Source organism: Drosophila guanche, unplaced genomic scaffold, assembly GCF_900245975.1.
Source record: "Drosophila guanche unplaced genomic scaffold, DGUA_6, whole genome shotgun sequence".
NCBI lineage: Eukaryota > Metazoa > Arthropoda > Insecta > Diptera > Drosophilidae > Drosophila > Drosophila guanche.
Genome location: NW_022995747.1, coordinates 5,197,965 through 5,223,728, shown reverse-complemented (window position 1 = coordinate 5,223,728; position 25,764 = coordinate 5,197,965). Strand labels below are relative to the sequence as shown.

General features: G+C 46.1%; 3 protein-coding genes across 4 annotated transcripts in view; 1 reads left to right on the top strand and 2 right to left on the bottom strand.

The window, feature by feature from the left end:
- Positions 1–8,697: 8,697 nt before the first annotated feature.
- LOC117583095 (prolyl 4-hydroxylase subunit alpha-2-like) lies at positions 8,698–10,855 on the bottom strand. Its single transcript, XM_034271275.1, has 7 exons — positions 10,629–10,855; positions 10,272–10,574; positions 10,016–10,209; positions 9,835–9,965; positions 9,281–9,772; positions 9,054–9,219; positions 8,698–8,993 (listed from the first exon to the last, which is right to left on the bottom strand). The coding sequence occupies exons 1-7, from the start codon at positions 10,838–10,840 to the stop codon at positions 8,917–8,919; spliced, it is 1,575 nt and encodes a 524-aa protein (XP_034127166.1). The 5' UTR covers positions 10,841–10,855; the 3' UTR covers positions 8,698–8,916.
- A 2,212-nt stretch (positions 10,856–13,067) lies between these two features.
- The window catches only part of LOC117583094 (prolyl 4-hydroxylase subunit alpha-2), a 14,882-nt gene continuing 2,185 nt past the window's right edge, over positions 13,068–25,764 (bottom strand). The window contains exons 2-9 of one of the 2 annotated variants that reach the window (XM_034271274.1): positions 15,009–15,233; positions 14,650–14,952; positions 14,393–14,586; positions 14,189–14,328; positions 13,646–14,113; positions 13,530–13,583; positions 13,302–13,467; positions 13,068–13,238 (exon numbers count right to left, since the gene is read on the bottom strand). In XM_034271274.1, the coding sequence (XP_034127165.1) occupies positions 13,171–13,238; positions 13,302–13,467; positions 13,530–13,583; positions 13,646–14,113; positions 14,189–14,328; positions 14,393–14,586; positions 14,650–14,952; positions 15,009–15,214 (1,599 nt within the window). In that variant the 5' untranslated portion in view covers positions 15,215–15,233 and the 3' untranslated portion in view covers positions 13,068–13,170. Of the gene's footprint in view, positions 13,239–13,301; positions 13,468–13,529; positions 13,584–13,645; positions 14,114–14,188; positions 14,329–14,392; positions 14,587–14,649; positions 14,953–15,008; positions 15,268–25,764 lie in introns of those variants that run through there. The other variant, XM_034271273.1, reaches the window with a different exon arrangement.
- LOC117583098 lies at positions 15,627–16,351 on the top strand. The gene has a single exon (XM_034271278.1). It carries the CDS (start codon positions 15,650–15,652, stop codon positions 16,334–16,336), a length of 687 nt encoding a protein of 228 aa, XP_034127169.1. The 5' UTR covers positions 15,627–15,649; the 3' UTR covers positions 16,337–16,351.

Here is a 25,764-nt window from a genome sequence, read left to right as displayed (position 1 = left end):
GTGCAATCTTTTATCAACAGCAATAATAACAGACATTGCAAATGCAAATGCAAATGGTAATGGAAAATGCAAGTGGAACTCCGAGTGGAGAGTTGCAGGGAAAAACAGAAAGAGAAGGGAAACCACCAACCAAATGGTTAAATGGCAAGGGGAGCAAGGTGGCCAGCAGAGTGAAAGGTTAATAGGCGAAAGGGGAAAGCTTACATATAAATAAAATACTGACTTATAGAGAGAGAACTAAATGAAAGGATTATTTTGATTATACATAAAAATTGGTATTCGTGTTTAGGGATCTATGAATTTTAATTAATTTATATTTTAGTTGAAAATATATTTTTTTGCACTTTGTAATTTTTGTGTGCATTTTTTGTAGTTTTGTAAATTTAATTTTTTTTTTTATTTTTTTTTAAATATTTTTAAAATATTTTTAGTTGTTTTTACTAGCTTTTGGCTTTATTTGAAAATGTAGTTGTTGCGAATTCTTGTTCAAATGTTTAATATTAATTTTTTATTGTTCTAAAAATTTTAAAATTCTAAAAAATTCAAAGGGAACCTTAAAACGCATTGCTTAAATATCGCAACAAATGGCACTTATTCCCCATGAATGGGGTTACCTACTCCGAAAACGGTTCCTTTTCCGCACAACTTCAATTTCAACTTGAAACTTGAAGCAGAAGGAAAAACAGCAGCGGAAGAAAAACCGCAAGCAAGAGCTGTGAGGGGGAAGCCTTAATCCGACTCCCACTAATACGACTCAATTTAAGCACCGCTAAATCAACAACTGCCACTCAGCAGATACTGGGGAAAGGGAAAGGGAATACAGTACCCAGAGTGGAGACAGAAGATACTTTTACTCGTAGCAGCGAAGATTGAATAAACTGTGAGTAAAATTAAAAGTGCCAGAAGGAGAGTACGAGTACCGAGTACGCATCTTAGAGCAAAGGAAAGTACCTAGAGCAGAACAGCCACGAGTACACCTACAGGACACGACACCCCACTTCCTTAGACATTCCCCTGCCGGTCTCCACCCGATTTTCCCATTGCTGAACAAGTTCCGTCAGAGTGCGCAACATTTTTACGCTTCTTTTGGTTCATTTTCAATGCATTTAACTTGAGTGACTCTTTAATCCTTGTAAGTATCTTACACCAGGACGCACCCGAAGACCAGGACGTGCCACGCAAGAGGGAGCTCCAGGGAGAGTGCCTTTTTGGGAAGGAACAGGCATCCTTCTGCTACAATATTTATTTACCTTGCGCCTTTTGTGCCCACGTGCAAGTTTCGTTTCGTTGCCCTCTTCTTCGACTGCTGCCTGCGTCTTGGGCTTGCTCTTCCTTAGACTCCTGCCCAATTGTGTGCTCCCTGTCGTCGCTGCCTGGCTACGTGCTTCGCAGACCAGTAAAGACGACCGTGGAGAGGGTGGACGTCTGCCACTTGGCATATTTTAAATACATTTCATGCGCTCCTGAGCTCCGTTTGCTGCTGCTTCTGCTGCTGCTGTTCTTCCTTCAGGATATTTACTTCTTGAGAATATGTTTACTCGTGTTGTGCATATTTTAATCGTTTACTTTTGCCACAGACTTTTCGGCAGTACCCTCCCCTCTGCCTCCTTCTTTGAGTTGCGCTTAAGTTAAATAAGCCATGCGAGTCCTGTCTCTCGTCTTCCGTCTGCTGTCTCCCATCGCCTGATTCTGTTTGCTGTTTCTTTCATTTTCTTGACTAATTTCTACTACGGAATTTAAGCTACTTCTGCTGGGGCAAATGCTCTCATAATTGTTATGTTCGTGCCACAATTTGTTAGCGTGGAACGCGACTCCGCCGAAAAACGCGACGCATAAATCAGAAGAGTCGTGAAGTCCGCTAATAGAAACATTATGCCATGGACAATGACCACACAGGAGCAGCATCAGGAGTAGATGCACTGAAAAAAAGTTTGGAGAGTTTTTACTGGTTATTTCTAAAGATTTTAGGATATATTTTGGATATTTGTTTACTCCTTTTACTCGGAGGAATATAGGACTCTAAAACGTTCCCACTGAACCCTTTCCCTTTACTCATTTTTATCGAGTGTATTCTGGTCGCTGTACCAAAGCGAAAAAACAACATAAAGAAAATGAAACCATTGGCAAACAGGTGCTGATTATTTATCTGTCTGAGACTGGAAAACCCCATCCCCTCTATAACTCTCTGCTGCTCTGCTTGTGGGTTATATTCCTGGTTTCTGCTTCGCTGTTTCCTGTGGCTGTTTCTGCGATATTTATAATGAATTCTAATGAGCTGCAGCAGATACACCGCGCATAGCTGGCGGCCGCCGGCGATTCGTTAGACTCGATGTGAGCTGCGCTTCAACGCGTTCCATTTGGAAGCAGCACAAAGCTGGTTTGAAGGGAGATTGAGGGAGTCTGAGACCGGGACAAAGTTTGGCACACAAATAGCCAAAGGCACCAAAGGAGTTGGTTGTCTGCAAAAGTTTAGCGTTGAGCAAAGGGAGAGGTGGGAGTTTTACATGTGTTCCACAAGTTCCTTTCAAATCCTTCCATTCACTTCATTGATGTTTATCGAATATTAAAGGTAATACCCAGTCATCCATTCCCTCATGCTCTAACCCTGAACCGCTCCTGGGTTTAGATCCCCTTTGATTGCTCAGTTTGTCGTAAAACTTTTGGCGAGTGGTTTGTTGGCCTGCCCCGTTGGCCCTGCGTCCGGGGGAAACGCCTGCCGAAATTATTTCAATTAAGTTTCTTACAAAACAACCTTCAGCCCGTGCCACCCCCTTGCCCTTCCCTTGGCTACCTCTGCCTCCTGGCGAATGGAAGGATTTTCTTTCATTAGTTGCGCTTGTTTTTGTTTCCCACCGAAAATTTATCGTCAGGTTCGATGGCAGGCAAAAGTTTTTATTGCACGCCTCTGAAGTCTGCCGCTTGTTGGCTTTTGATTATTCAAATTAAGCTTAATTGTTAAGGTGGTTGGTCCGCGCTCTTTGAAGGAGTAAGAACCAATAAAAGTCACTTGAATTTGATGAAGATTATGGCTACATTATAGCAGTCATTTCTCCCCAGATTCGTATACGTAAACCCACTTTTAGGATAGGTTCCCTCTAGGGTTTTGGTTTCTGTTTACAGTTGGCAGACCCACAAAAAGCGGAAACGTTTCCAGTGCCAAGAATTTTTTTTTGTTGCCGAGCGTAAAACCATTCTGCGGTTCACCTTTTTGTGACACTCTCCTCCATCCGGCTATCCGGTGGCAGCAGCAAAAAAAAAAAAAAAAACAGAGATACAGTAGCAGATTTTGAGCGAAGAGTGCGGGAGCGAGTGTCGCGAAATTCGTGTATTAAATGGACTGAACTTCCGCCTGTTGAAAGCCACATATCGAGCATCGAGTGGGGGGCTACGAATGCAACTGCAACAGCAACTGAATTTATGCCGCAATGCCCCCAATAATCCATTTTTAGGGACGCCATCAGATGAAAACCCAAAAATATTGGCCTGCCAGATCCATTGTTTTCGTGCTAATTGTTTGGTGAGAGGTTCTCTCTTTTGCTTTCTCATTCATTTTTCTTTTTTTCCACTCTAAAAGTGTGGCATGTGCCACAGCCCCACACTCCCCTTCGAACCCTCCTGGATTCAGAGTGGATTCAGAGATTTTGCTGTGGGGGACGCAGCTGCTGGTAAGGTTTGCAATTATTTTGCAAACAATGAAATTGTTGCTTCGTGTGCAAACATAAAATCAAATTGTGTGTGTTCTGCGGAGGTGTGTGCAGATGTTACACCACAACACGCACACACAGATACAAAGATACTTTCGCCCCTGAACGAGAGAAGGTGTCTCACGCTTTCGCTCCGTGTGCGGGCCACAGCTGCCGGGCGAGCATTTGCCTTGATTTGATTCCATTCGGAATCGGTTTACCTATTGGCTAGGGGGGGGACATATCTGCCAGTCTGTCTGTCTTTTGAGTCTATAGAAATGCAAATGAGGGGGAGACAGGAGAGGCAGGCAGGTGATGGCTCCATAAAAACGGTAATCAATATGTCGAGCACACACACCCCGGACTGTGGCAGGAGGCAAATCGTGTCGTGTCTCTTCGGGGGAGAGCACTACGGGGAGTGTTCTATTAAGTTTGCATTTATTTCGCATGTGCAACTGATCTGCAGATCTGCCTGAGGAGTGCAGGGTGAAGTGCCCACGAAGTACTCTGTGCTAACAAAGTGCAAATCGAGCAAAATAAATCAAGTGGCCTGCTCTGGCTCTGGCTGTGGCTTTGGCTGTGACTGTGCGCCTCCGACACGGCGACAAACTCCGCGATCTGGCTAAATTAATCACATGGCCATACATCAAAATAAACAGATCATGACAAATGCACAGCGTAAATCGAGCGTACATATCTACGTACAACTCCCCCCGCCCCCACCATTCCACGACTCGTTCTTCTAAAAGTATTTGTCGGTCCATTGTCTACTTTCTCAACAAAACTCTTTCGCTTCTTGGGGCCTTGGGGTATATGTAGATATAGATACTCCATCAACGACTGTGCCTTGAAAGTGGGATCGGCCACTAATTGGCCACTAATTTATTTAGTTTTGTGATATTATTTCGGTGTTGAAAATCTATGAATTTTTGTCTTTTATGATTTATTAACATATTACAAATTCCAGTCATTTTCTTAAGTAATAAAAATTACTCCTTTATTGGCGAAAAAGCTTGAACCTTTAGGGAAAGATTTTTTCATAAGTTGATAAGTACATAAATTGGATGGAAAATGAACATTTATCGAGCTGGAATCTTTCCTAACCTCGATAATTTATATCATTATTATTCGTATATCTATACCGATTCCCACTATTTTCTAGGAACTCACCGTATCTACCCATCCCTGTAAATGTTGCCCCTTCACAACGCCAGAGCATTTAGTCGTCTCCTTCGTGCTGCATGTGGCTGCTGCTTTAATTAAAATAATTTCCACGTTTGCTGCCTGCTGGCTGCACTTTTTCCACGTGAAGTTTCCCCACCGGAGAGACGAGAGAACAAAGAGCAGACGACGAGCGACATAGCCGCTGTCATGTTCGCTGTCTAGAAATGTGTCCAATGCTGGCCAGATCTGCATCTGCATCTGCCTCCTCATCCTCCTTCCCTCTCTCCATCTGCAAACTGCAACTCCATCTCCATATCCAAGGCGTCTGGCCAACGCATAAATTATGCTTCGTTGTCGTCGAGGAGGGAAGCCGCAGTCTGAGGTGACACAAAAGGTACACCATGGAAAAGCCAGGAAGAACTGGCAAACTGGCAACTGGCAACTGGCAACAGAATTTCTTGGCAGAGTGAAAATAGTTTTTCCCTGGTTTTTCCTTTCTTTCACTCTGCCCTGCCCTGCCTCACTGGCTCCATTGTCAGCGCAATGGAGTTTTAATTGTCGCACGGGCTGCACATAAATCTGGGCTGCGCGATTTAAGATTTTCTAAAACATTTGAAGTCAATCTATCGCAGCCCCTTAATGGCTGCTCGGTTGCTCGGTCGGTTGGTCGGTCAGCCAGGTGCCAGACGTAGACGTAGATGTAGGATGGCAGAGCAAAAAACATGACCACAACACACAACAAATGTTGGATGCCAGAATAGACCTGAAGAATGAGTAGTTTTTGGCCAACAGCCAGCCTCTGGTCTTTGGCCAGACAATGCCGAGACGACAGACGCCACAAAACTCTTAAAGTGTCGAACAAGAGAATTCGTCCTACCCCGCTCCCCTTGGGGGGCTGTGTCCACAGAAGGGCTGGATAGAGAAAGACAGAGAGAGAGAGAGAGAGAGAGAGAGGGAAATGTTTTGCATTTCAAATTGCATTTTAATCGCATTTCAACCTGAAATGCCATTAGACATAATTCGTTTAGCTGCATTCGGGGTTCAGTCCCTCCAGTTCGAATCATTGTGATATGGCCAGGCTCGGACTCGACTGACTGTTGCGCTCCACTGGAGTACAATTGGCTGAACCCGCACTCCCCGCCCCCATCCATTCGTCCGTCCCACAGTCCCACAGTCCCACAGTCCTCCGTCCGCACACGTAAATCAACTTTGGCATTGATTTCCCACTGACTGGCTCTATTCTGATTGCGATTTGCATGCAACTGTAAGGCACTGTCCACTGTCCCCAGATTATGCAATCAGTCTCCATTCCACTCTCTCCCTGTTCGGTACACACACACACAGTCAGACACATGTCAAATTTGTCATTCCATAATTGATTGTGAGCGGGCAACCATTCCACTCATCCTCCACTGACTGTCCGTTTAATCAATTGCGGAACCGGTACGTTGATGCGTCTCTTAGTTTTGAGTTTGGACTCTCAGCTTAAGGCTAATCGTGTGGCCTACACTCTCCAGGGAGTTGAGTAAATAAAATATTAATAAAAGCTCTTCTTAGCTGTAATACAGAACTTAAGTAGAACTCGACTGAAACATTCCCCTTTGGGAATTTCAGTTACAATCCCTTTTATGGGCCAAAGTAAGAGTTAATGGTGGGACCTGCAGACTGTATCCAAACTGTGAAACTCTGAATCCTGGAAGGATGAAAAAATTGTTTCTGAACTAGGTTAGAATCTTGGCAGATTTGCTTTGGAGATTTATTTTAAATATGTGACAAAAAGGGATACAAATTAAGATGCTTTGAGTAAGTTTTGGCAGAGAATATTTTGATTTTCCAGCTAATAAATGTAAGATTCATCAACTAATGGAAACTTTATATTATTTTTACCTGATTTTCTTTTAGTAAATTAGATTATAGATATTGTAAAGTGTTTTTTTCTCAGTAAAATAAATCGATGAGCAGTGGGGGACAATGCACTCTGCTCGGCTGCAGCTGCCGTTGCAGCCTTGGCACCTGTCAACACCTCCGTTCGATCGTTTAATCGATCGCATTGATTGATTGGGCGCATTGCCCCCACTTTAGTGATTTGTTCAGGTATAAATAGAGACAGCTCTTACCTTGCGGCCTATTTGAAGGTGTTGAAAGGTGTCGATCGAGCGTTGGCAGATCTGTGAGATTTAAATTTAAATGTGTCCGAATCGATTTATCGATTTTCGCAACCCAAATGACCCTGGGGAAGGTGCAGAGGGGGGTTGCCAGGCATTTTCTCTTGTGCCACCAAGCAGCTGCTTGGGAAAAACAGAAAAAAACCAAAAGAAAAACTCAATTTCCTCCCATCAAATGCTTTACGATGTGGGGCCGCAGACCGCAACTTGAAATTTAACACACGTTGTGGCCGTGTACATGGGGAAATATATAAAAAATATATATATGTGTGTATATACTGATATATGTATACATCGGTTGACCCCTTTGGTCTGTCTTTCTCTGCTGTCTGGGGTGTGTGTCTCTGGGTCCACGGGGTCCTCTGCTACTTTTTCATTTTTCGCATGTAATGTGTGTAATCAAAGTAACGAAAATCCAAATCATATTTCCTTCATTGACCACAAAATGTAACCCTTTTCCGCTCTCCCTTCTGGCCCACCCATTCATCTTCAATGCGCATATAAAACATTTTACTAGATTTATACAATCAATGCTGGCCTCAGCACCCTGCACATCCTCCAGCCACCCGCCTCGAATCAAGGATTTCTTAACCTTGTTGGATGTTCTCGTTGGGCAAAATTATTGGTCTGCGCATATGTAATCATCTGTGTGGCTCGACGCTCGACGCTCGACGCTCGACTCCGTGTGGTTCTGTGGCTCCAGGGGGGCATAAATATGAGTAGAAGTCGAGGAGGACACACAGGACACCACATAAAGTGCACACAATCAAAACGAAATTCGTTTTTTAGGTACAATTCCGGTGTGCGGCATATCCTAGAGATGGCCTGCCTAGGCATAGACGACTGCCAGGAGGTACGCTACCCTCAAGGGTTGTGCTGGAAGTAGAAGTGCTTCTGAAAGTCTCCCTGGTTGAAGGCTGCCTCAATCGGTGGCCACTTGATTCATTCAGCATTCAGCAGCAAAGACTTTTTCGCATATGTTGGCAATTTTTATTTATTGAATGGATTCGGACAGTGCCCTCTTTGCTTTATTAAAAGGTGTTTCTTTATGCTCACAATTTTATTGAAGCTTCTACGCAGTGACCTTCAGAGTGATTCAGGATAATAATAAGAGATTCTTTAAGAGCTTCTTTCCAGTTCCACTTCTGCAATCTCCTTTTGTTTAAATGATTGTAATTAAATAACACTTCCAACTAGCATGCAAATACGCATGCCCCATCGAAAGAAGGTGCTTCCAGGAGTACTTTAGACTAAACCAAAAATTGCAGCGTCAGCGTGTGGGTGGTGTCAGGGGTCACAGGTCTGATGGCTGCCACTGACACGTCGCTTGGCGGTCGGCGAGAGTTCATTATTAAAAGTTTTTAAAAGCAGATAAGTGCAGAGACTGATAGAGATACTCCCCAAAGCACATGGCCCCAGAGATGCGAAAACGGTAACGATAACCTCGTGCACCCCATGCCCCATGCCACCCACTGGTGGGCGCCACTTCACCTCTAATTGAAACATTAAGTTGCACGTCACGTACGCGGTGTCAGACACTAGACGCCACATCGCCAGGAGGCCAGGAGACTCCTCCTAGGAGTATGCTAAAATGTGGCTGCGGTTTGCCTTTGGGTTTACCTTGGGCCCTGGTTGCTGCTTCCCTGCTTCCCTGCTCCACATCCCCATGGATGACTACGACTATCAACCACTCAGCACTTTATTTTTTCCGTGTTGGCATTTTAAAAGGCATTTAAGCTGGAGGGAGGCTGGTGGCTGGCGGCTTGGATGGGTGCTGTCGGTTTTTGTTAAGTGTCTAAAGTGATTATGCCGGAAATTTGTTTGTCTATGGATATCCACCCGCTGCCACATGGTATCCGCATCCCTGCTAGTGTTCGTGTGCCAAATGGGAGTTGAATGAGCGGCTAATCCCCGGCGGAGGTGCGCTGCAGACAGGGCCTGATGAAGATCTGGCTGGGTTCGCGTATCCATTGGGTCAGCACTGCAATTAAATGGATGGAAACAGGAGATAGAAACTAGTCTCTACTTGGACAGTGCGTACCCCACTTGGAGCCCACGATGATGGGGCAGGCGGCATGCACGGTGGACCAGTCGCCCTCTCCGTCCGTGTGTAGGTTGTACCAGAAGAGGGCCGTGCCACGCCGTGGCAGCACCTTCAGCTGGGCCTTTGTGAACACGGTGGCGCCACCCTGCTCCACATCCGATAGCTTAGCATGGGGAGGAGAATAAGGATCAGTTGGGGGAACTCCTGGCAGTTGCTCGACTCACATAAAAGAGAACCGTGGCCAGGCGATTGCCCATCACTGTCGGGGCGTGCGTGAACCAGTCCTTGTGGGTGATGTAGTGCCCACCGATGCCATAGTTGATGACCTGCATCCGCTCCGATCCCTCCAGCTGCAGGCCACTCACGTCGACCACTCGCCGGGCAATGCGCTGCGTCAGGGCGTTGCTCGAGCGCTTCAGCCAGGCACCCATGGCAGTGCGGGTGGGCGATGAGGTGCGATTCGGCTGTGCAATGGTCGCTGTTCTGGCCATCCTCTGCTCGGCCATGCCGATAATTCCAGCGATCTCCGAGTCGGAGAGGACATCGTGGTAGACCACAACGTAGGGATGCTGCCTCAGCAGCTCCATCTTGAGGGGTGCCAGGCGGAGGAAGGGCGTGGTCGTGAAGTTGTAGCAGCAGTGCAATGAGGACATGGATCCTCTGCTCCTGCAACGCTGCTTGAACTCAGCCAGCCTAGGATCGTCCTTGGGCTTGTCCTGCGGAAGGAGAATGGAGTACAGGATGGAGCTGTCTGGGAAGAGTCTCTCACTGGACATACGCTATCCAAAATGGTGCTACGCTCCTTTGCAATCAGCTGCTGAACCTGCTCCCTGCGTCTCAGGAACACGGCGTCGGCGATTTTGTCCTTTAGAGCGATGTCCAGAATGGGCAGAGCCTCTGCATAGTGCTCTGGAAGATCAAAGGGTTAAGTGACGCTCCTCTAAAGGGATCTTGCTTACTAGATTTGATGTACGTCTCGGCCAGCAGCCACAGCACCTCCGATTTACCCACAGCCAGCGGTTCGTTTGGGTTCTTTGTTTGGTTCCCTAGGCGCCTTCGCACTTCCTGCAGCCACGGAATGGCCTCTGTGCTATTTTTGGTGCACGACAAGTGCTGGCCCACGGCGAGAATGTCACCAGTGGACATGCCGGTGCTGCAATATGTGAATCAGTAATCAGGGATTCATTCATAAAGCTTTTTCGCTTGGCCACTCACTTGTATTGAATGCCTGCCAGCTTGCCCTCGAAGATGTGACTCTCTTGCAGGCCGTAGATCTCCTGGATGCGCACTATTCCATTGCAGGCATCCTGCAGATCCATCTGTGTGGGCAGTGCACCCTGCAAGGTGTCAAAGTTGCGCAACTGCGCTCTGCCCACAGGCTCCGACATGTATTGTCGCCACTGCGGCCAGTCGCTGTGCAGCCGTCGGATGAGGGCGAAGGCGCTGAGCGGATGGGACAAATAGAGGTTCACATTGCGTTGCGCCTGCTCGTTCTCCACTCGCATCTCTGCAATGTGTCTGCGGATGGAATCTCTTACTGAAACTGCTCATAAGCCAGAGCATCTCCCTCACCTGCGTAGTATCTGCAGCTTGAGCTCCAAGGCCGTTGCATAGTCGTCAAGGTTTTGGACTAGCTTTGTCTCCAGCTCCACCAGCGGCTTCATCGACACCACTGAGAGGGAGTACTCGCCACGCGCTACATTGTTCTGGGTTGGGAACGTAAAAGAGTCTGCTGCCACATATGGAAAGAGCCATATAAACAGCAGAAAGAACAGAATCTGCATCGTGAATGAATATATTGTTGTCGTTTACTCTGTGAATATTTAATTCCTATAAGCTTTGATGTTGTAGTGAAGGCCTACTTGGACCTGCTGTCGCAATCTGCTTGTGATGTGCCGCAGATTCCATAGGATCCACATTACTTCCACATTGCTCAGCCATTTCAAGGAGCTTCATTTATCCCTCCACTTTTCCAATTATTTAATCCAAAATCTATAACAAAAAGTTTGCCAGTTGTTCATAATTTTGCTCAAAAGTGAAATATCGGCGCCGTGCCTATCGATGCGCCAAAATATCGCTTGCTCAAGGTGTATTGAATAAGAGGTACAATACCTTTTACCGCATATACCCTGCGAGTGGAAAGAGAACGGAGCTGAAAACAGAATGGGCAATAAAAGACAAGAGCAATGAAAGACGAAATGTGTAATACATTCTTTACATTTTATTTTAATACAGGAATTCACTTTTTGTAACTGTGTTTTGGTGGGCTATGTTACATACATTTGTATGTGTTGTACATATTCCACTGCTTACTCTTCCACGCCATACTCTTAAGATTTTTCCCGGGCAGCAGTCTCCCCGCCAGCAGCTTCGGTACCAATATTATCTGTCCATACAATGCACTGCTCGTAGAACGAAATTAGCAGCTGGGGGCAACGTTGTTTAACTTCTTCGGCAGTCACCATATCGTCATTATTGATGCCTTTCCACTTGATCAGGTACCCGATTTTGCCCAGGCTATTGGTGGCCCCCAAGATCTTTTCGGGTTCGAGGCCACGCGCAAAGCCGACCAGATGCGCGGTCGGTGCGGTTTCCTCCTTCAATTTTTCGTTCCTACGATTGCGGGTCATTTGTCTCCGGTTGTGAAGATTCGAATTCAGCTTCTTGGCCTTCATCTCGAAAGAATTGTACAAAATACGCTTATTTTCAGCTTCTGTGAATTTTTAAGAAACGCGTTCCAGTGATAGGAATGGGAGAAAAGATGTATCGGTAAAGTTGATAGTGGTGGGACTTTTCTGCGCTAATTACTCACAATGCGCTTTGGCTTCTATCGATAGCTAAATACGTACTATACCTTTCGACTGCAAAGATGTATGCTTGCTCTGATTATTTTTGCTAGTATTGTCATTGCTGTTGCTCTGATATTGCGCCGAGATTCTGGCCACCAACCAAATAGTAAATTATATAAATCATATACATATAGATGTAAGAGTAAGTAAGAGTAGATGTAAGTAAGAGTAATAGATCAAGAATATATATGTTATAAAATAATTAAATTAATAAATAATTGCATATGCATTCATATAATATATCACAAAAAATTATATACGTATGTACACATAGAAAACAAGAAAACGCTGAAGGTCTATGCAGATTTTAGTGCATCAACTTGAAGTCAATTGTTGGGAGTCGGAGGGAAATGTGCAAGTGTTAATGTGTGTGTACATGTGCATTCCTTCAAAACTCCAGCAAAATATTTGCAACGCAAAGTCAATTGCCGTAGCTGGGACTTTGGCAGAGGCCTGGGACTCAGAGACGCACATTGAGAGTTGAGAGTCTACTATACTATTTGGTTAGTGCTCTGGCCCAATAATCAACAGATTGGATTTGAACGCTATTTATTACAAATCGATATCGTCTATTTGAATTTCTGTGTGATATTTTCTTAGTATCGATATATTCCTGCTGATGCCCATCCCTGGTGAAATATTGTCACAGCATGTCTGGCAGCACGATTACTGTGTTTCCACTACATCAGGAACAGCCGTTGTATTCAAGCTTCTGTAGTGGTAAATGTACAGGCCAGATAATTTAGATTTTTCTCTTTCAGTTGATTTTCTTTTAAAGAATAGACACAGCGAAAAATACCCATCCAAATCGTTCCTTCATGTCACATTTAAGTACGACTAAAATATTTAATATTCGCTCATTCGAAAGTGCTCATTGGAGCCCTTATCTTATCGAACTGATTATAATATAATTATAATTAAAATACTGGGAATTGTTTAGAGAATTTAAGCAGCCGGTATTGAGTGCTTTTATGGCTTCGACTCTTGCTTTATTATCTTAGCTGATTCACGCTGATACTCTGACAACTGATATGACAGGTATTCCCTCGCCCCGACTTTGATGAATGGGTATGTGAAGGGTTTCCAAATAAAATGTAACTTATCTGTTCATTGTTGAGTGTCGACTGTAGATTCTACTTATCGACTGATTTAGCTGACAGCATGTCTGATTTCTGTAGAGTTTTGTCTTTATTTAGTTCCATTTACGGAATGAGGTAATTTCATTGTTAAACTATTTTAAAGTTCCATTGAAATGAGCATTGGAATCACTTTCCCCTCTTGAGGCAGGGCCGTTTGAAGAGCTGTGCTCGTTCCCGAATCCACTTGTTGCACACTACAAAAAAGTTACAGAGTAAAATTTGGGGAAACTGGTTTACTATCTGTGGTAGAAGCCTACCCCATTTGGAGCCCACAAGAACGGGACAGGCGGCGTGGAGTGTCTGCGGATTGGTCTCGCCATCATCCAACAGGTTGTACCAGACGATGGCCGATCCGCGCTGAGGAAACACAGCCCGCTGAATGTTGGGGAAGACTGTCGCACCGCCCTGCTCCACATCCGTCAGCTATCGAAGAGGGAAAAGTGTTTAAAACTCATGGGGAGATTCAGCTTCAGAGGATTACTCACATAAAAGAGAACAGTGGCAATGCGATCGCCGCTCATTTGAGTCAGATTGGTGGCCTACGGGGAGCAGGAAATGATTGAATGATCAATGGAATGGGGAAGTGATTCGTTTCACTCACTGAGCTCGCATTGAAGAAGTCATAGTGCTTGTCGTAGTGTCCGCCCAGGCCATAGTTCATGACCTGCAGCATCTCGGAGCCCAACAGCTCAAAGTTGGTCATGTCGCTGATGCGTCTGTTGAGTCGTTCGGTTAGCTCGTTGAATGTATCCGTAAACCAAGCGACTTTCGATGTTCGCGTCTTGACCACAACACTCTTGGAAGCGGACGACTTGTAGACCGTCGCTCGCTTCAGCCCGGGCGTTGCCATCTCCTGCAGTTGGCTGATCTCCGAGGCAGAAATCACGTCATGGTAGAGCACCATGTAAGGGTCCAGCCCCACGAGCTCCATCTTGAGCGGTGCCAGGCGCAGGAAATCCGAATTGCTGGAGTTGTACAGACAGTGGAGCTTGCGATTCGTGGACAGCGAAGGGAACAGGCCGCGACATCCACGCTCGTACTCACCCACACGCGTTGAGGTGCTCTTCAACTGGGGATTGGGTGTGAATGGAATGTAAATTTAGCCACCAACGAGTTGATACTTCAAACCTTATCATCAACGTACCGTGGGTGCCTTGACGATGGTGTTGGGACCCATCCTTATCAGCGTTTCTATTTCCGATTTCTTCAGCAACATTTTAATATCATTCCTCTTATCGCCCTCCAGTGCAATGTTGACAACTGTCAACGCATCCGCATGCCGCTCTGTTGAACATTCGCACTCGATTAGCACGGTCAGGGACAACAGACAGGTGTTGGATGGACTTACCCAGTTTAAGGAGCGTTTCGGCATACACGGCCTGCACCTCTCCCTTAGAAACCTCCACAGGGGCTGGCAGCCTGTTGTTTTTATCCTCCAGCCACACCAGCGACTGGTAGAGCCAGCCAGCAGCTGACGCATAATTGCCCTCGTCAAAGAGGATCTGCCCCATGGCATAGGTGTCCAAAGCAGAGAGGCTGACACTAGAAAGTAGATAAGAAACCTTCAGAGAAACATCCTTAATCTTTTATGGATCGCTTGCTCACTTGTACTGCCTGCCATCGAGTATTCCGCTGCTGATGTCCGCCATCGTGAGTCCGTAGGTGGTCTGTATGCGGTCCAGGGCGGTGACGGCCTCCTCGAGGTCCGTGCTGGTGGGCATCTGCTCGCGCAGCTCCTGGACACTATCCACCTGCGTCAGACCCACCGGCTCGTCCATAAATATTTGCCACAATGTCCAGTCGCGGTGCATGCGGCGGATGAGTTTGAAAGAGTTCAACGGATTCGAGAGGTACCCCTCCATAGAGTCCTGGGCTCGTTTGCTCTCCTGCCGCATGCTGGCTATGCCACTGAAGGAGGGAGGCTACAATATAATTATCCAGGGTGCAGCAACGAAGATCCTCACCTGCGCACTGCCTGCAGCTTCTTTTCCAGCTCCCCCGCATAGTCCTTTAGGGCATCAATGAGCTGTGCCTCCACCTCCAGCAGCTTCACCATACCCGCCACAGATGTGGAGTGGCTCTGTTCTCCTTCATCCTGAGACTTTACTGGCAGGGGTCCCAATCCAGCAGCGATCAGTGTGACTGCGAACAGCAGAATCCTCTTCTTCATGGCTCGATCTGTGTGGCGTCTTGCTCTCTCTACGTGCCAGAGCCAACTGACGCTTTCCGCTGCCAAAAGATAAATGCTTACCATGATTATTATTGCTACTCGCATTGCCATTGCTGTTGCTCTGATATTGTGGCGTGTCTCTGGCCCACTGATAAGCAACGCGCATTGATAGCGACACGCACCCAAACCGATTTAATTAAACCAAAGAGCACCTGAGCAGAGCGGCAGACCGAAGACGTGACTGCAGATCGAGCAGCGAACAGCGAGTCATCAAAAAACGTGCCGAAGAAATGCTTCTGGCAGAAGAGTTTCTTCGGAGCAGCAGCGGAAGTGAATGGAGTAGGCCTTGATGGCTCTATCGAATGTAGAAACTTTTAGCTTAGATCAAAACTAACACAAACAGAGACACCGAGACACAATCAGGAATTAAATCACATGTTTAGGAGACACACCGACACCGACCCAATGGCAGTGGACAGCAGTAATAGTTCTCCTCCCACCCATTCAACAGTTGGTGCTTTGCGGCCCGTTCTCTTTGTGTTCTACACACTGGAGAATGTGTTCAACATGTTCTGCATGGCCTATCACATCTCAGGCTTCATGGCCGTCAATCTGGAGATTTTCTCGTGGGAGAAGCAAATGTTGCAGTACTGCTACATGGTCTCCTTCTACGTCTTCATGGTGCTGACCCTCTTTCAGAGCATCAGCGTCTGCACGGGCCACACGCCCACTGTCTGCATGGAGATAATCAAGTCCACGGCTGCGGCCAGCGCCTTTACCCTGATCTCTATTACCACCATGTGGGATGCCGAGCACGATTTCCATCTCATGTTTTCGGGCGAGGAGCCGTCCGAGGGGGAGTACCAGGTGGACAAGCCCGTTCATCCTTTCTGCCACTACATGCGCAGCCAGGCCATTGCCTCGCTCACCTGCGGCATCCTCTACATGCTGCATGCCGCATTGATGATCGACGTAAAGATCACCGCGTACTACAACGGCAAGAGCGGCGATGGCGAGTACATGCCCATTCCACTGTATGTCTTTGGCCGCTGGACCCACGGCATGCTGGAGAAATTTCCGTGGTTCTTGGAGTTTTGCGATAACAAGCAAATGGATATATAGCCACAGATTCTTGTGTGTGGATGTTGCATGCCACACGAATCTTTTCGGAATAATTCAATCCAATAAAGCATCTCTACTTTCCTAATAAAATTTATGTATATTTATTTATATATTTCATTTTTAAGCTGTAATTCGAATTTCAAATGTATTAAAGGAGTTTTTTATTTAAGTTATATTAAGATTTTAATAACATTTTTCAGTTAACAATATTATACGACTACAACAAGGATTCGTTTAGTTTTTGTTGAATTTATATTTATAGCAAAAACCTTTTTGTTTTTTTTAGTTTACAATTTATTTTAATACAAAATTTCTTTATTCTTTTTAGGTTCTTACTCGTTGATTGCAATGGTAAGAAAGTGGATATTTTTATGTATCTATTAAAAACATGTACCCAATTGTTTTTATATTTATTTATTTTTAAATATTTTATTATTCATTTTTACTTTTGCAATCCAATATTAACTATGGGTATTTAAAACACGATTTTTTTATATTTATCTTTATATTTACAATCTGTTTTTTTAAACAATAAGTAAATTTTATATATTGAACAAAGTTCTTTGATTTGAACTTGTTGCCCAAAACCCGATTGTACAGTGGGAGAAAATCTATAGAGGTGTTGAATTTCCTTCCATTTATTTCCCTCATTAGAAAACAGCCATAATTAATTTGGACTTAGCAGAGTGTCCCACAATGGATGCATATCTGATTACTGAGAGTATCTTAGAGTGAGAATAATACGTATCTGCATATAAGTATTTATAGCTACAGCATGTGAGGTAGAGCCTAACCAGTTAATGCTGGAAATGATTCCCCGAACAATTGCTGACCCCATCAACGGGTTGGGTTGGTCACACAGCTCTCGCTCTCGCTCTCTCTCTCCTCTCTCTAGTGGCCTCAGTTATTTTTATCTGCTTTAACCATGAATGAATTCATTGAAAAGGGGTTTCCATTTTTGTGGAAAAACCTAAATACAATACCATTTTGTATACCGTTCCACTTGTTGTGCGTGCGACCCAAAGGTACATACTACGAGTAGGAGTACGAGTAGAACAGTGGAACGTACATATGTAGGTATGAGCGTATGACCGGAAAAGGCTTTAAATTTTACACTTTTATGGAGACGCAGGCGGGCGGCCGGGTCATGCGACGATATGTCCTGCCGTTGATATCGGCTTAACTTTGCCATAAAACTGTCAGCGTCATGCCTATGCGGGGCGGCACGGGGGTGCGGGTTTGGGTTTGGGTTTGGGTTTGGACAAATGAAATAAATTTTACAGCCAAATGGACAGAGCAGAGCAGAGCAGAGCAGAGAGAGCAGCCAAACAAAAAGCAAAACCAAATGCAAAACAATAGGAAGGGGCCACAAAGATTTGTGTGTGTTCGAGTGTGTGTGTGGGATGGACAGAATCTAATGCGGACAACAAAAGCACCTGTGACCTGGAAAGTGTCCAACCAACAGGCAGGAGTCAGACCGTGTCTATGGTTTACGGGCGTGGCTCCTGTCAGCAGCTGGGACCAGCCAGACTTTAAGCTCCTTTCGACGGTGGGCCACTTTAAGCCAGACATTAGCAAATATTTGCAGTGTGTGAATGGGGAATTGGGATGGGATGGGATGTTCATCAATTAAGTGTCATCAATCATCGACGGAATGGATCAAAATCAGCGACAACATTCGACGAGGCAATCGGGGCAAACATGTCACGGTACAAAATATCGTTTAACCTAAACCAAAACTGCCAGCAGCACACAAAAACCTATTTACTTCGTGGCAAGACACTGCCCAACCCACAGGAAAAATTAAAGGGAGAACATCCCCCAATGAACTCGCGTTCCTTGCGCTTAATCTGTGCTGGGCAAATGTTGAACGAGGAGTGGAGTGGAGTGGATTGTACACCTAAACACACAGAAATATATTTGGGAATGAGGGAAAAGCTAATGCATTTGGCGGTGGGAGAGACAGGGCCCAGGTCGTATCGGTTTCAATTGGTGACCCACTGGAAATTGCTCCACATAAAACTGAAAGCGCCAAAAACTTTTCGGCCGTTGCTTTTTTGGGAAAGTTTCTTCGAGCGAGCCAGAGAGAGCGAAATGCTTTATGGTGCGACCAAATCAAGTGGAAACTCAAGCAGGAGCAGGAGCAGCGAGTGGCAGTCAAATGCTCAAGCCGGAGACGCCTCCGAACGACTTGTGAAACAATGCTCCATTAATGGCGCCCGACGCACAAAATGGGAATTGGGCAATGTCGTATCTGCTCCACCAATCTTTTCAAATTTGAAATCAATGTCGAGCGGTTTTGGCTGCAGTTATGATTATTGCAGTTGTCGAAAGTTTCTTTCAGAGGAATGATCAGAGTAAGAGTGGGGAGTGGAGCTGTGGCTGTAGCTCCTAGCCATCATAATGTTCTGGGCAAACAGCAGATTCGAAGGAAAGGTTTATGCAAATGCCAAACGCTTTTATACGCTGGCAAACACTAGACAACGGCAGGGACAGGGACAGGGACAGGAACTGGGACTGGGAGCTGAAGCAAGTCCAAGGCGATGGCTCGCTAAAAAATGCTTATGACTTGTGTAAACAATTTCCCCAGGACCACAGAGACCACAGGCCACGACATCCTTTCCAGCTCCATTTACGTGTAGGTATGCCACTGCCCCAAGAACTCCTTTGGCCTTCGAGTGTATCTCCTGCTGGATCTTTGGTGTATAAAAAATATTTTATGGACTTTGCTTCGAAGGAAAAAAGTTACTTTGTGGGCGAGTGAGTTGGGCTCTGCGTATGTGACTTCCGTTTGTCCTTGCATGTCCTTCCATCACACACACACAAGCACACATACTGGCACACACATGTGTAGATTTTTATGCATTTTCTTAGCGGCCATTTTTATGCCCGCACACGTTTTCCATTAGACATCAACAGGACTGTCATTTCCCTATTTCCTACAGCTCCTTCTGCCGCTGCTCCTTGTTTGATTTCCGTTCAATATTCTCCTGGCGGATGCGATACCCACTTTTCCCTAACCTGTCAGCTGTAGAGTCCCGTTTTAATTGAAATCTGGGTCAATCTGGGGGCAATCCTCCAACGCACCATGGAGCAAGGAGCAAGGAGCCAGGAGCACATTAATCAACATTGGAAGGACGCGCGCCGTGACAGGTTGCCTCCCCACGGGGCTGTGGCAAGGGGCAGGGGCGCGGCAATGCTTAATTTTGCATTCGTCATTAAAGCAATTATCATGTTACGACAATTACTCTTTTCTTACGCCCCTCAATTTTCCATTTTCCGCCGCTGCTTGGCACCGCGGGTCGCCCGGCGATTGATTGAAAGATGGAAATGGAAATGGATTGAAACTGTGTGGCAAGTGGGAAACTTAGCTTAGTGAAAACTGTGCCAAAAGGTGGCATTAATCTTCATAAGCGAGTGACAACATCATTGGAGGAATATCAACGTGGCATTGTAGCCCCCTTGCTACCCCTTGATGGGCTGCTAATTAAATATGTAACACGCATCTTAATCCGCTCTCGCACCCACCCAGTGTTTGTCTGCAATTTATCAAAAGGCTCGGCACAAGGAAATAAAAAAACACAGGCAAGGAGAGAGCACTGAATGAGGTGGTGTAAAGCCTAAGGGGTATATTCGTTGCCGATTTATTAATAGTGACACAAATATCTCCACAGTTCTTTAAACTTTCGTAAATATCAAATTAATTCCACTTAAATTTGTTAGCCAAACTTTCATTAAACTTCGCTCTCTCTGCAGGGTATCTGGCAGTCCAAAGACTCACTCTCTATCTCATCCCCTCTTCCGTCTTGGGGTTTTCGCTTATAATTCCGCGGATATAATTTTTTAGCGAGGCGCTGGAGCGCGCCGTGCCGCGTATAATGCGCATAATTTCTATGCCACGTTGGTCACCCGAAAAGTAAATGTGTAGACACTGGCGAAACTCGCAGACAGTGCCGGGGCGACTCGACCTTTGTGCCAGGCAACGTTTTTGGCAATGCTTTGCTGCTGTATGTATGGGGAAACAAAAGAGGTACATGCGAAAAATAAAACCTATTACCGGAATCATAATTATCTTTTATGGCCGCGTCTGTCATGACGACATTATAGCGGTGGTCTGCTCCTGTTCCTGTTACCCCCCACACTTATCCTCTGTAGACACTGTACCGCCCCCCCTGCACGTAGCAATAAAAAACCGCGAAATGCGGCCAAGTAGCAGCAATAGAGAAAAAAGCGTAACATAAATTACAGACACACAACCCCAACAAGGGGGCTGCAAGGGGTGAGCTCCACAAATTACGTAGCACCGGAATAATTCTCGTAATATTTTCATTACAAAAACAGTTTCGATTCCCCTGTCCCAGCCACTGCAGAGGACATCTGTCGCCAGCGTTTGCGCCTCGCTCTCTCTCTCTCTCTCTCTCTCTTCTTGGCCAGAAACAGGTGTTTCCTAATTTATTGGCATGGCCTACGGACCCCAACCCAGCACCAGCGCCCTTACTCCACTTTATGCTCCACCCTCTTGCTGTTTCCTGCGAAGGATATTAACAGGAGTTTGGGGGGATAGCCCATTGTCTGGCAGACAAATCAAAGTGCTGCTGGGGAGTAACACTCTGCTCCTGGCTCGACTTGTCATGTGTTTTTTAATTTCTAATATTTCACGCGTCATACCCAGGCCCCCCTCCCCATGCCATGCTAATGCCTTGCTTGGCCGTGACAGGCGGACGACAGAGGGCGCTGCCATTGTTGTGCACTTTGCCGCAAATTATGCGAGACACGTCGTCCTCCCAGAGGCACAGTCAGAGAGCAGGGAGTGCTTCAACTGGACGACTGTGTCTGGAGGTGTGCCTGAGGTGCCTTTGGAGCAAGGAGCAAGGAGCAGGCAAGAACTCATCTGGCACTACGTGTGATAATCCAAGGGCGGCAAAAAGTTTTCTTAAAACAAACCACAAGGCAGCCCATTCGAACCAAGCCAATACCTCTTGGGGGAAGCCCTTAAAATACCCTTAATACGATTCCAGCTACCCGCCTGCTACCCTGTACTTGAGTTTAAGGTGGCTGGGGATAGCATTTCGCCCAAGGCCAAGTGTGTGGCATTCCCCTTGTTAAAAAGCGCAAAATGCACGTGGCCCAGCCACTGCCACTCTTCCACTCCTCCACTCCTCCACTCCTCCACCCCTCCACTCTCCTCTGCTCGTTGGTTGTTGTGCCAGTAATTGCTCTGCCGCCTGTTGACAGGATACTTCAACTATTGTTTGCCACAGAGCTATGGAGACTATAGAGAACACTGCTACGCCTGCCTCTACCTCCTGCTTAATTCAGCATGAAATTGGTTTGTATTATTACAAACATTTTGCAGCGAGCTGCCGTCTGGCTGCCGCTGCCCTGAGGCGCCATGGACCTCAACACCTCAGCAGAGTGTCGGTGGGTCTGTCGCTCGGTCGGTCTGGTGGCTGCCCTTAAAGCTGCTCCGCTCTTCAGTCATAAGGTAAAGGATCCCTATACGCGTATGGTACATGTTTCCCTATGAAAAGTTTGCTTTTGCTTTGCTTTGATGCTGCGCTTTAATTAAAAAACTGTGCGCTTCGCGTAACTAGCACTTGATTAATTTTTGGTTGCACGCAAAAGAAGCGCGAAAAAAAATGCAAAAGCAAAACGCAGAGAGAGCGGGGGACTGAGGGGGAGGGAGAACCACAAAGCGGGAAAGCAGCAGCAGCAGCAGCAGGAAAAAAGGATTCAAATTAATTATGTCCATGCTGTGCCGGGGTCCTGGTCCTGTGTCCTCTACTTTACGTTATCAGCGCGTGCTCTGCATACGTGGCAGCAAGGGACCAGTACCAGGACCAGGATGTGGACTCCACATTGCACGCTGTGCCCCTGAAGCTCGCTCTTTCTAGTTTATTTTGGGTTGAACTTTGTAGCTTAGTGGGCGCTGCCCTCACCTTTTGATATTGAATTTCCGCGAAATGAAATGCGGTCCAGCCAGCACACTGACCAGCGGCCACGAGGGGAGTGGGAGTGTAGCGTGGAGACCATGCATGGGCAGGGGCGTGATCACCGTTTCAAAGTGATTTACAGTTGACAGAGATTCCGATTCCCTAATGAAATGGTTATGCTTGGGAGGAGGAGCAGGAAAAGCAGGAGGAACAAGAGGAGGAGCTGAAGAATAACCCAAATGTGTTTGAATGATCATTGAAACTGATATTCAAATTGAAAATTGAGGGAAAACCACAGAAGAGAAGCTGGAAAGATAGTGATTATATCTGGGAGAAGGAGAGAAGTGATAGAGAGATTCAAAGACTTACTCAAGAGTATTGAAGTTAAAGAACATTTAAAACCAATTCTTGGGCCATCTCTGAGTAGACAGTGTAAACATTTTCTTGTAGGAATTAACCTTCCAATTAGTTCCATTCAAAGCTTCGCACTTTATGACTCAAAATCCTTACAGATTCCGCCGCTTCACTCTCGTAGACATTCAACCTTAGCACACAGAAAGATACTTGCACAGAAACGCAGATATATTCCACCACAAACAGAGCTACAAACAGACACAAAACAAACACACACGAGCTGCTGCTTTTGCTCTTCATTTGGCTTCGAAAAACAAAGGCTGAAATGTTGAAACAGTTCTCCAGCTGCTCAGATACTCCTCAGATATTAAATACAATATTAATAATCTCACATGTGCGGGTTGTTCTCAGAGGAGTGGGGTGGATATAGAGAGAGGGGATTGTGGGTGTGTCGACAGCAGCAGCAGCAGCAGCAGCCGCCAAGAGTCATCAGTCATCCACTCATCCTCAGACGTGGCAGCCACACACACACACACAAGTCAAGGATTTCTATGGATTTTTACCTACAAGTCGCTGACAGACCGCCACAGACTGGCGCCAGTCGCAAGACAAAAGGGCCAGAAATCCCACTCGTAGCTCCTCACCCCGAGAGAAGTGAAGGAAGAGTCAAGCAACACAATCGCTAATGTAAATGTTTGTCTGCTATTTGAATTTTAATTACTTTTCGCCGCTTTTCGCTGTTGGCGGCACAAACTATTCCGTTACCGAATGCTCCCCAGCCAGACCTCACCTCAGCGCAAACTTTTTAATGGAATTCCTGGCCAGAAAACCAGAAAAACTTTCCCCCAAAGCCTCCATCCAATAGTCTATCCAATCATTGCCGTGTTCCGAGCAAAGATCGTAATGCGCCTTAATTGAAATAAGTCCCCGACCAATTGCTGGCGGCCCAACAGCCGGCAGCCACTTAAGCCCGTCCAGTCAAAGGTGGAAGGTGGAAGCTGGAAGCTGGAGTTGGAGTCCTTCTCCCAGTTGCACAATCAAGAAGCACTGCCCCTGCCCCTGCTTATGGGTGGCATAAATTTTGGAATTGTTAGCCGGGGCCACTTGAACGGAAACGACTAATTCCCGTTGCTGAGATTGAGATTCCCCAAAACCCCCAACACCAACACCCAGTCAGCTCCTTGGAGGCTGCGGCGTCTGGCATCTGTTCCACACAGAGCAGACAGGAGACAGCAGGCAGGCAGGCAGGCAGGAGTCGCGTTTTCTTTCCACAGGAATACACGAGTATTCGACATTCAGTTGGAACTTCTGAAATGCTTTTTATCGGATTGAGACGTGCTGCGCCCTGCTGCTCCTGCGGTGGCCAGAGTAAACTTCTGAATGGAAAGAAAATTCAATCAAAGGTACAAGTAAATCCCGCGTGAGTTCATAAAGTTCGGGCAATGGCAGCGGCCATAAGTTTAAGAGTCAACTTTAAAAAGGAAAAACTCGCGCGGCGGGTGGATTTGTGCCCAATTTGTGAGTGGAAAGAGCAAACTATGGGGAAATGGTGGCACATAATGGAGTGGCATATTGAACTGATTTATAGAAAAGCACGCAGCGGAGTGCTTTCTGCTCGTATCATAGATGGAACGAGAGAGATCTTTTTGAGCAGCAATGCAGCATAAATCACGCGCCTTTGAGTTGCGCGCACTTTGAAGTTGCAGCCAAAGGAAACGGCAAAAGCCAAAAGCCAAAAGCCAAGTGTAATAATTCTGAGACAAAAAGAGTTGAAAGAGAGCGTGCTTCGACTGTATGTGTGTGTGTGTGTGTGTGTGTGTCTGTCTTCAATTAGTGTTAAGAGCTTGTCAAACAAGCAGCGAGATTAAAGGCAAAAGTCGCTACACAAAAATCCCCACACCCAAACCCACTCCTCATTCGATTCCCATTTACTCCCAGCCTCTGCTGCTGGTAACATGCAACAAACCATGGCGAACACGTTTCGATTGTGGCATTGTGGGCGTTGCTCCATCGCAAGGATGGCAGGCAGGACTCGAATCGATTGGCAATAGCCGTGAGCTCATTTCACCTCCGAAAAGGCAACAAACCGAAATCCTAACAGGAGGCAGGACTCTCGGCAGCGCAAACATCTAATTGCCTGGACAGAACAAATACGAGCAGAACACTGGGGCCACTGGGGACTACTTACTGCAGAAGGACCAAGCAGCCAGGAAAGACCCTCCCGGACCCAGGGCTGATATGTCGATAAAGAGGTGAAGGATTAATAGCAAATAAATTGATGTTGAAAAGGCGATTACACCGACAAGGGACTTAGCCTTGGTCCTTCTTAAAGAGCTTTCTCTTTCGGTCTCTTAAACTTGGACAAACATTTCATTTTGTGGCCCATAAATCACTCGGAAAATTTACCTATGAAAGGAAAATGTCAGCCAAGAAAAAAACATACGACAGAATATACAAAACAAATTCTGTTTCACGCATTATCATATGAATCTTTTTTGCCCCACAAGCAAGGGGCATGGTGGACAGTAACAAAAGCCAAAATGTTGCATAAATTCAGCTGCCACTTGATGTGTGTATTACAACAAAAGGTGAGGCCACACAAGCACAGGGGATGATGAGGCACGAGGCTTGTGGGTAGCGTATAGAGCAGGGTGACCAATGCCGGACAATGCAAATCTTTTGCGAAAGCGAATCGAATCGAAAGGCATTGCTTGAATAAATTTTCATAAATTTTCGTTCCGTGATTTATTTCATATTTGGTTTATTTTTTTGTGCGCTTTCTCCATGGGGGAGGGTACCGGTCATTGATCTTCCACACTGCCTGAAGAACCTTTAATCAAGGAGCAGAAAAAAACAGCAAAACTTCAGCTCACTTTTCACATTCATTTTCACTGAAATGAAAATCGACAGGGGGAAGCTGGAATGAAGGAAAATTGTTTGCATGTCCAACAGAAACAATCAAATCGCAATTTGGTGGGGCTCATGGAAAACCGATTTATCGCTATTTTGGGGTGTAGTAAGTCGTAGTTGGGGGGGGGGGGGGGGGGGGAAGTTGGGGGGTTGGTGAAAAAAAAACCATTAATTTTATTGTAATTTTTTAACACACCCCCCCCCCCCGTCCCCCCCCCCCCGCCGTGCTCT